The 9,741-nt window shown below is 22.7% G+C and overlaps 1 protein-coding gene across 4 annotated transcripts; it reads right to left on the bottom strand.

Moving 5' to 3' along the window:
- Window positions 1-1,299: 1,299 nt before the first annotated feature.
- On the bottom strand, window positions 1,300-9,449 carry LOC129607395 (probable cyclin-dependent serine/threonine-protein kinase DDB_G0292550). 4 transcript variants are annotated; one of them, XM_055518388.1, is made up of 10 exons: window positions 9,113-9,449; window positions 8,093-8,298; window positions 7,205-7,340; window positions 6,879-7,120; window positions 6,659-6,813; window positions 6,401-6,568; window positions 5,747-6,254; window positions 5,571-5,671; window positions 2,281-5,502; window positions 1,300-2,212 (listed from the first exon to the last, which is right to left on the bottom strand). In XM_055518388.1, exons 2-9 carry the CDS (start codon window positions 8,243-8,245, stop codon window positions 2,730-2,732), a joined length of 4,236 nt encoding a protein of 1,411 aa, XP_055374363.1. In that variant the 5' UTR covers window positions 8,246-8,298; window positions 9,113-9,449; the 3' UTR covers window positions 1,300-2,212; window positions 2,281-2,729. The 4 variants fall into 4 exon arrangements, with proteins under 4 accessions (XP_055374363.1, XP_055374364.1, XP_055374365.1 ...); XM_055518389.1 differs by having other exon boundaries at window positions 9,162-9,449; XM_055518390.1 differs by having other exon boundaries at window positions 9,365-9,445.
- Window positions 9,450-9,741: the final 292 nt, after the last annotated feature.

Raw genomic sequence — 9,741 nt, 5'->3', positions numbered from 1 at the left:
AATCGTAGCATGTTTATAGTTCCAAAGCATTTTTAAAGTGTTTCTAATACTGCAAAATATTTTAAATTTCACGTAGAAAAATGTGAAATATTAAAAATTTGAAAAAGTAAACTAATTAGTTCCAGTAGATGTACGAGTACTAATGATACAAAAAATTATTTTCAAGAATTAAGTTAGAACTGTAAGTACAACTATCGAGAATCACCGAAATTTCATGAGGAAGACAATAATTATAACCCAAACACAAATTAAAGAATATTTTAAAAGCACCTATTAAATGGTAACGAAAAAAGAAAAATCTATACTTTATTTATGGTTTATTCCAACAATATACATTTGAATATATTATGGAATATTCCAATAATATATTTATTACATTTTGTTTGCTTTTGTTCTATGTTTTTTTTTCCCTTAAAAATTAATTTTTGTTTGGTTTTAAAATCTAACTACAAATTTACAAATGTATACTTTCATAATAACTACATAATATGTATGAAATTTAAAAAAAGTAAGAGGAAAAGAAAAATGAACAAATGAAAGTTATTATTTTGTCTATTAGCTGATTGATAAGTTGTTTTTTTTTTTTTATTTATTTACTCATTTACTTTATAAATAATTAATTTTTTTTATGTTATAAGCGTATTTTTTGTTGTTTATTACAATTAATTCATTATTTACATTACTATGTTTAAATAATTATAAAAAAAAAAAAGAAAAAGAAAACAGAATCAAAATTAAATTTGTTTTGTGTTTCTCAGTACTATTTTATAAATTTTATATTTAATGTTAGATAACAGTTTTTTTCTTTTTGTTTTATATTACATATTTTTTTTTCTTAATTAATTTAAGATTATTTAATTGATTAATTTCTAATACTTATTTATTGACTTTAAATATTATACGATATTTTATATTTCAATTTTTCAAATTCAGAGTATTTAAAACTGAATGACAAAATTAATGTATAATTAAAAGTTTTAATTTAAAAATTCGAATAATAATAATAATAGTAAACTAAAAAAAAAAATTATTATAGCAATAAAATATATAATAGTAATAATAATGGAAATAAGAAAATATTTAAATATTTTCAACAAAATTCCTTAATAAAACCAACATTACATTTACCGGTTCATAATAGTCAATGCCTTTTTTGTTATATATTTTTATAACAAATTATTAAACAATTAATAAATTAAAATATCTGATACTGAAGAAATGATTCTATATTTTTATATTATATGTATTATACATAATTAAATAAACAAAATTTGCTTTATATGGTTATATAAATGTTAATGTTTTTAAGTTTACATTATAATATTATTAAGAAAAAATTTTCAAATTGGTAATAATTTTATTTTTACTTGCATTTTATTTAGATAAATATTGAGATATATCAATTTTTGCATTGTAAAATATTTAAATTATCTACATTGTAAAAATATTTTATTATGTTAAAAACAAATAATATTAAAAAAATATAAATAAAACATATTAAGATTGTTATAAGATTTGACCGACGTGAAATTATATTTAGAATTTTGTTTCAAAAGTAAGTGTTTTGTTAAATTAGATTTTTTGTTTTAGAAAAACATGAAACTTTAAATAAATAATCAACTGATTACTATTTTCGATTATTTAAAATAAATAATCCTATAATATTAACATATAATGTAGAATCGGAAATTTTAAGTATATTATTCTCAAATAATAATTGTAATAAAAAAATATCAAAAAATTTAGTAAAAATTACCAATTTGTTTTAATTATTAAAATCACCAAATTTAAATTTCATGACAAAAATTCCTTGAAAATCTTGAAATTGACCTATTTTAAAAACATGGAAATGCTTACACTTAGTGTAAAGCAACTTGATATAGATTTTCTAGAGCTTTATGCGTATAAAAATGAAGGTGAACTTGAAATAAACAAGCCAACATACAAAAAATGTTGTTTTTGAAGTAAATTTAAATAGTTCCCATAAGTTTAACATTTTTTAAAATAGTTTTATCATTTTGCAATTGTAAACTTTTTTTTTTTCAATTGTTTGATAGGGAAGTTGTATTTCATATTTCAAATAAGTTACTAAAACTATAAAATTTTTGAACACATAATTTATCCATATACCGAAATATTGGATAAAAACGGAAATCTCTGAACTTTTTTTTTATGTTTAAATTGTAAATGTTGACATTGTTTACATCCATATCTGTAATATAGACAAAAAAATATAAAAATCTTATATTATTTATAAAATTAAAATTACTACAAATTTACCTTTATCTTTTGACTTAAAAAGTTTCGTTGACAATGTTTAATTTTTACAGTGTTTTTAAATTAGGTATTGGTGTTTTGTTAATAATTATATTTTCATATATATATATTTTATTTTATCATCAATAAACTCAAATCAATTTAGTATAACGAAAATTTTAGTAACAATTTTAAATTTTTTTTTTTATTGTACATATTTAGTAAAATTGAACAGAAAAATTTTGCATTTTTTTGTATTTCTGATAAATTTAATATTTTATTAGTTCTTAAGGATTAAATTTCTATCAGTATGATATCATATTTCAATATATCCAATTGTTGTTTTTTGTCATGACCCAATGGCTAAAGATATTAAGATATCTTCGATATATGATATGTGATGAAATGTACTGATAGTAAAGTAGTTTTAAATTTATTTTATTTAACCAGGGACATTTTTCATTTTAGTTTATTCATATTATTACTGTAAGAGGTATGGCCTTTGTAAATTGAGTATCTGATTTACAAAAGTATTTTGAATCGCAAGTCCATTTACTTTTAAGATTCTGCTGCATTTCATTTTTTAAATATGATTTTGAGTTAGAATTTTTTAAATAATTTAAAATCCACTTCCTAATAATGGATAGTTTTTTATTTCGTTGTGCATGAACACTGTAAATTTTTGTATCCTGCTTACTGCTAATATTTGAATCACTATTCATGTTGCATTTTCTTGAGAATTCTTCTGGTAAATTACTACAATGAAATAAATTTGTGTTGACGACAAAATTGTTGTTACTATTATTTTGATTATTTCTACATTCTTTACTGTTATCAACATTTCTACAATTTTCATGATGTCTACTACTCCGGTTCTTATCATTAATACTACAATCATTATTACTATAACAAGTATCAATATTATTTGTATAAATATCATACTTATGATTTGCGTTATTGCCATTGCTATTATTATTATTATTATTATTATTTCTATTATTTTTATTATCATTACAATTATTTTCAGCTCTATTATTATTAATGTTATTAGCTTTATTATTATTTTTAATATTATTACTATCATTATTATTATTATTATTATTATTATTATTATTATTTTTATTGTTGTTTTTATTACTGTTGAGATATATAAAGTCACATTTCTCGTTATTGCAAACATATTTATTTCTTTTACTACATCTTTTGCTAACATTATTATTATTGTATTTGCCACGATTAGTGTAGTTGTTACTTTCGTCGATGTTATAACAATGATTCATCATATTATGATTTATTTCATTGTGACTTAATATATTATTCATATGAATATCATTGCAATTATTATGATTTGAAAAACTAAATGCGATATTACTACATATATCACTAATAATTTTGTGATGATTTTTATGTTTACCAAAATTATTATTACTATCAAAATCACAAATGTTACTTTCATTATAACAATTATTATTATTTATAGTGCTTGTAGTAAAATTATTAGGACTGACATAATTTATTTTGTGTCTGTTATGCTTACTATTATAGTTACAATTTTTATTATTACTGTTTTTCTTATTATTTTTTGCGATACAATTATTCATACTGTCAGCACAGACTTTATAATGACATTTGCTATAATTATTCTTACTGCTATTGCTTTGATTATAATTCGAATCATTTTTATTACGAGGAATATAGGGATTATTTTTACTATTTATTTTATTGTAAATATTATCAATATTATTTTTATATATTTCGTTTTTTATGCCAATATGATTACTTCTTTTAAAGTTATTACAGAAGTTTTTACAGATGTCATAACAATTGCAGATATTTGTACAACAATTACTATTGCAATTATTATGGTTGTTATTAGTGTCATTCTTCTTATTATTTTTGTTATTGTTGTTGTTATTATTGTTATTACTATTACTGTTGCCATATTTATTGTAACTACTTTTGCGCGCGCTATTATTTTCATTATTATTTTGAATGTTTTCATTATTAGTATTTCTATTGTGGGTATTATGATTATTGTTATTATCATTGTTGTTATTATTATTCTTACTGTTGTTATTATTATTGTTGTTATTATTGTTATTGTTATCATTATTGTTATTTTTATTATATTTATCATCTTTATCGCACACATTATAATTGTATTGAATTTTGTCATTATTATCATTATGGATGTTAGCATTATTATAACAGTCATTGTTATAATTGTTGTAATTATTATTATTATTATTATTATTATCATTATTATAATTTAAGTTATCATCATCATTGTTACCGTTATTATTACTGTTATTGGTACTATCATTGTTGTTATTGTTATTGTTATTATTATTATTATCGTTATTGTTGTTATCATTGTTATGATTGCTATCCCCATTATTATCATTATTATTGTTATTATTGTTATTGTTATTGTTGTTATCATTATCATTATTATCATTATTGTTGTTGTTATTGTTATTATTATTATTGTTATTGTTGTTATTATTATTGTCATTATCATTATTATTATCATCATCTTCTTCATTATTTTCATCATTATTGTTGTTATTATCGTCTTCATCATTCTTATTACTTTTATTATTATTATTATCATTATTAATATTATTTTTATTAGCGTTGTTATTTTTATTAACGTTTATGGTGGTACCATTACTATTGTTTATGTTTTTATTGTTGATATTTATGTTCAATAAACTAATACTATTAAAACTGTTATAGTTGCTGTGGCTGTTATAGTTATTGTAACTATTGTTATTCACGTAATTATTATTACAATTATGAATATTAATATTACTACTGTTACCGAAATTATTATGATTACCATTATTGTTATTGGTATCATTATTATTTCCATTATTATTGCTATTACTATTACTACTGTTAATATTATCATTATTATAACCAATATTACAAATATTACTATTATTATTAGCATTATCATTATTATTATTACTGCTATTATGATTATTATCATTGCTATTATTATTATCATCATTATCAATATGATGTTTGTTTAATACATTAAAGTCGCTCTGCAAATTTGGCATTTTCTTTTCTAAGAAATTTGTCGTAGTAGGTTTTTCTGTTTTTGGTAATTGTGCTTCGCTTTTGAATATCGTATAATCGCACTGTGACCATAAATCATCTAAATTTGTAGATATTCGATCTAAAATTATTCGACCACCGCGTCCTATCCGACGCCGGACAAATCCTATACATCGAGGTCTATTTTAAATGAAAGTATATATATATTATTTTTGATATTATTACAAAAATCATTGTTTCGTTTTTACCTTGGATAACGGACAGATGCTAAAACAAACTTATATTTGGAATCCGCAAGACCATTGTCCTCTTTAGACTCCCAGGGCCAGTTTCCACAATTCGATAAAGGCTGAAATTTTTTAAAGGAGATTTTGTAGAATATGATATTTTCTTGATGATTATTAATTCAATGTTCTATACATACTTTATGGTATTTACAATTTTTATTACGTCTAAATGCATATGGACCCTCATCTTCGATGTCTGATAAGCTACCTCCATTGTTTGCAGAGTTTGCGTTATTTCCTGAATTGGCCACATTATTATCATCTTCATCGGTTTCTAAATTTGACTCTACAGCAACAGGGGATGAGGTTTGTAAATGATGCGTGTAGTGTTTTTCTCTCTGTATTTTATGCTTCCGCTTTTTGTATTGACGTTTTTCCCTTCGTGTATTTATATTACAATCTACGCCACTAACAGTACTATTGAAATCCCGCTTGTTTGATGAAATATTAATGTGTGTTATATCGTTTCCAGGTAACAGATCTGATGAATTCAGGTACTGTGCTGTTGAAAAATGATGTCCGCTAGTGTTAACCACAGAACTAGAGTTATTTTGAAAATTACTGCTCCCTAATGATGATGTTGCTAATGACGACAGCGATGAATGATGTGGATATTGATTTGAGTAAATTGGGGCAAATGCTGGCCTAAAATATAAAATATTTTAAATTAATTACATTTTCCGTTATTATGAAAGTTTAAGATTGCAGTTCCAAAAAATGAAATGCGGAAAAAAGTAATCTAAATTAAAAAATAAAATAGGATTGATTCAAATAATACTAATAATATTTACCTAAATGTTTTGATGTTAGAACTAAGTTCTGAAAGCACAGATCCTGAAAAATCTCGAACTTGGTATCTTTTTTCAAAGATTTGAATTGCTAAATGTAAATGTTCACGTTTTGCTTGCTCTCTTCTTTTGACCATTTCAAGTAACGTCACAGCTCTACTTAAATCTCGCCTAGAATAAATTGAAAAATAAATTTGTTAGAAACATTTTAAATTAAATTTAAATAATATGCTAAAAGATTTGAAACACAAAAAACTATACCTCAATTTCAACATTTTTTCATAAGACGTTTCATCATTCTTTCGATTTTTTCTTGTTTGCATTTTTTCAGTTCGTCGACGAAATGCTAAATACGGATTATTTGTTGCTTGTCCAGAACGATTTTCAGTTTTAACTGATAATATTAGTGGATGTTGCTAATTCATAATGAAAAGTAAAACGTAAATTAAGACTGTCATTAGAAAATTGTATAAAATTGTACCATTTTTAATCTTTTATTCAACCAATAATCGTAAACTGCTATGCTAATTTCATCATCTTGTTTTAATAATGCTTTCGCCTCATTTAAGGTAACTACTGTTTGACCAGAACTTTTTTCTAATTTATCCATCATCTGTTCAAATTTTAGTGGTGTTAGATCAAATCTTTTACTCTGCTGATTGACCCATATTTCATCAGCACTATCTATATCATAGTCCGGAATGTCCTGTTCAAGTCCCAAAGCTAAATATTTTAAAATATTTGATGTTATTTAAAATAAGATAATCATAATATAAAAAATTTAAAATAAAACTTGTTTTTATTTACGTTGCATTCGAATTAACTGCCTGGGCATTTTATAATTTGCAGGGTAAACCCTTTCATAAAATTCACTTTCAGTTGGAAAAACTTCAGGTGTTGGTATAATTAATCCTGTGCATATTGCCCTTTGTAAATGATGTTCCTACAAATATAAGACAGAAAACTTTTAATACATATTTACTGTACAAAGAGAAAAATATATATGTATAACTAAGTAAGTTATTTTCTAAAAAGTAAGCAAATATTAGGAACAATAGAATTGGCTATTCTTAAAAAAATAAATATAAGAATGACCTCCTAATTTGAAATATCCAATAAAACTGAAAAAGCGAAACTTTTTAATTTATTAACAGTTATGATTTTTTATCGATGAATTGTATTTAGGTACTTCCTTGCATAAACAGGCTAAGCCAATTAGCCCGTTAAATTAAACTGGGTAAATAGTTTTAGTAGCTACAATTTTTTGGCTAAGCAAGTTCTGCCCACTTAAATAAATAATATACCTAATAACTTGTTAGGTTTCTTGTCATGAATGAACCATTCAAAAAATCATTATTAAATACAAAATATATATTAAATTAACCGGATAACGAGTGCCGTACTTTTTAAGCAAAGACAAAATTTATTTAATTATTAAAGTAAAAATTTGAATAAATTTGAAATTTGTAAAAAAAATATTAATCGGTTTGTGTGATTTTTTTGTAAAAATATTAATAAATAACTTTTTTTAAAAAAAATATTTTAACGTAATTTTTCTTTTTATTAATAATTAGAAAATCAAACAAAAATTAAAAATTTTCACCGAATAAATTCAAAAACTTAATAAGCAAAAAATGGGAAACAAAAAATTGCTTGTTTGTTTACTTTTGTAAAGTTTATTTACATGTCACTTACAGATTCTTCTTCTTTTTCCATACCACTAGGCATTTGAGGAACGGCTCGATTAATTGCTGAATATTCTGGTAAATCTGGTAATTCCTCTGCCAAATAAATTGGCATTGGTTTTGAAGGGTCTAAAGCCCTTGCTCTAAAAGATAATTTTGACATTTCTCTGATTTTCTTTACGTCATATATAAATCAAGCATGTAATAAAATTTATGCTGTAAAAGAATTCAAATATTTATATTTCACGTGTTTAACAACCACTTTATCTTTAAGAAATTCTAAAAAGAACTCAATAATTGTAAAAAGCTATTAGTTAAGCTACATATGTTTTACTTAAACCTAATTTATCGTGTAGTATTTACAATAGTTAATTAATTTTGCCGGTATTTTTTTTGTGTTTGTAATCAATGGTTTTGAAGTTAATTTCTACAGATTTCAATGTATATTTTTTAAAATTGAGATTTTAATTAATCTTTAATTCATTTTGAGGAACTTTTAAAAAAGAATTTTTTTGTATTTCTTTAGATATCACTAGCAATATTTCCAATAACCGTCGAAATATAATTTTGAGTCCCACAGCATTTTCTTTCCATTTTACTTATTACAATAACAACGACAACGTTGTAATTTTACATTGTATTTTTTGTTTTGATCATTAAAAATGTTCAAAAATCTTTGTTTATTGAATCACTCTCATATTTTTTTCCAAAACAGAAATAGCTTCACCGGTTATTTCTTTAAACTTAATATGCAAACGACGATTCTTAAAATTTCATGCATTTTTTTTTTTTTTAATTTTGTTTGCCTATAAAAATTAATTCACCACGTTACACACTATAAAAAAAAATAATCAAAATGGATTCCAAATTTTCAGCTTATATGTATACGTAACAAACACAATTGCTAATATCCGACATCTAAAATTCTTACAACGCGCACACACATTACTATCTTAAAATAAAATTGATTTTTATTTTTACAATTTTCGAATTCATTTTTAGCAATCTAAAATTTATAAAAATTCCCTACTTAAATCAAAAAAATAATTAATAACGATTAAATTAAATATTCCTTATACTTTCGAAATATTTTCTGCACTTTTACTTCAAATAAAAAAAAAATGAAAATTGCACAACGATGTACGCTTTAGCCAAACATGTTCTGCACTAATCATTATGGCGGGCACCGCACGAAATTGTTGTTATTCACCAATTTCGTATTTAGAAATAAAAAAAAAATTTTCGTTTATGCAATTAATAAGTAAATTAATTAAAAAAATACCGAATTTTCTAAAAGAAAAATTCTTTTATTTATTGATTATTCATTTTTTAATTCCGAATATTAGATGGATATGAAAACTTTCTTGACTTTGTGTAGATGGCTATTTTAATTTGAGGTGAAATAATTCAGAAAATAATCGATACTCGAATTGACATTGAAGAAATGTAAACTATTTAAGAACTCTAGTGCTAAGCATTTGAAACTATTGTGATTGCGTAGAATCTACATTTCCTTGCATTATTCAATATGAAAGCAATAAAGAAGAATATTTTGTGTAAGAATTATAAAAAAGAAATTTAATAAAAATAAGTAATAACATGTTGATTAAAATTTTTGTTTTAAGTTAAAAGCAATTCTTATAAATTTGCATTGGAATT

The sequence above is a fragment of the Condylostylus longicornis genome, unplaced genomic scaffold, assembly GCF_029603195.1.
Source record: "Condylostylus longicornis isolate FDR11 unplaced genomic scaffold, ASM2960319v2 ptg000027l, whole genome shotgun sequence".
NCBI lineage: Eukaryota > Metazoa > Arthropoda > Insecta > Diptera > Dolichopodidae > Condylostylus > Condylostylus longicornis.
This window is presented reverse-complemented; position numbering and strand designations above follow the sequence as displayed.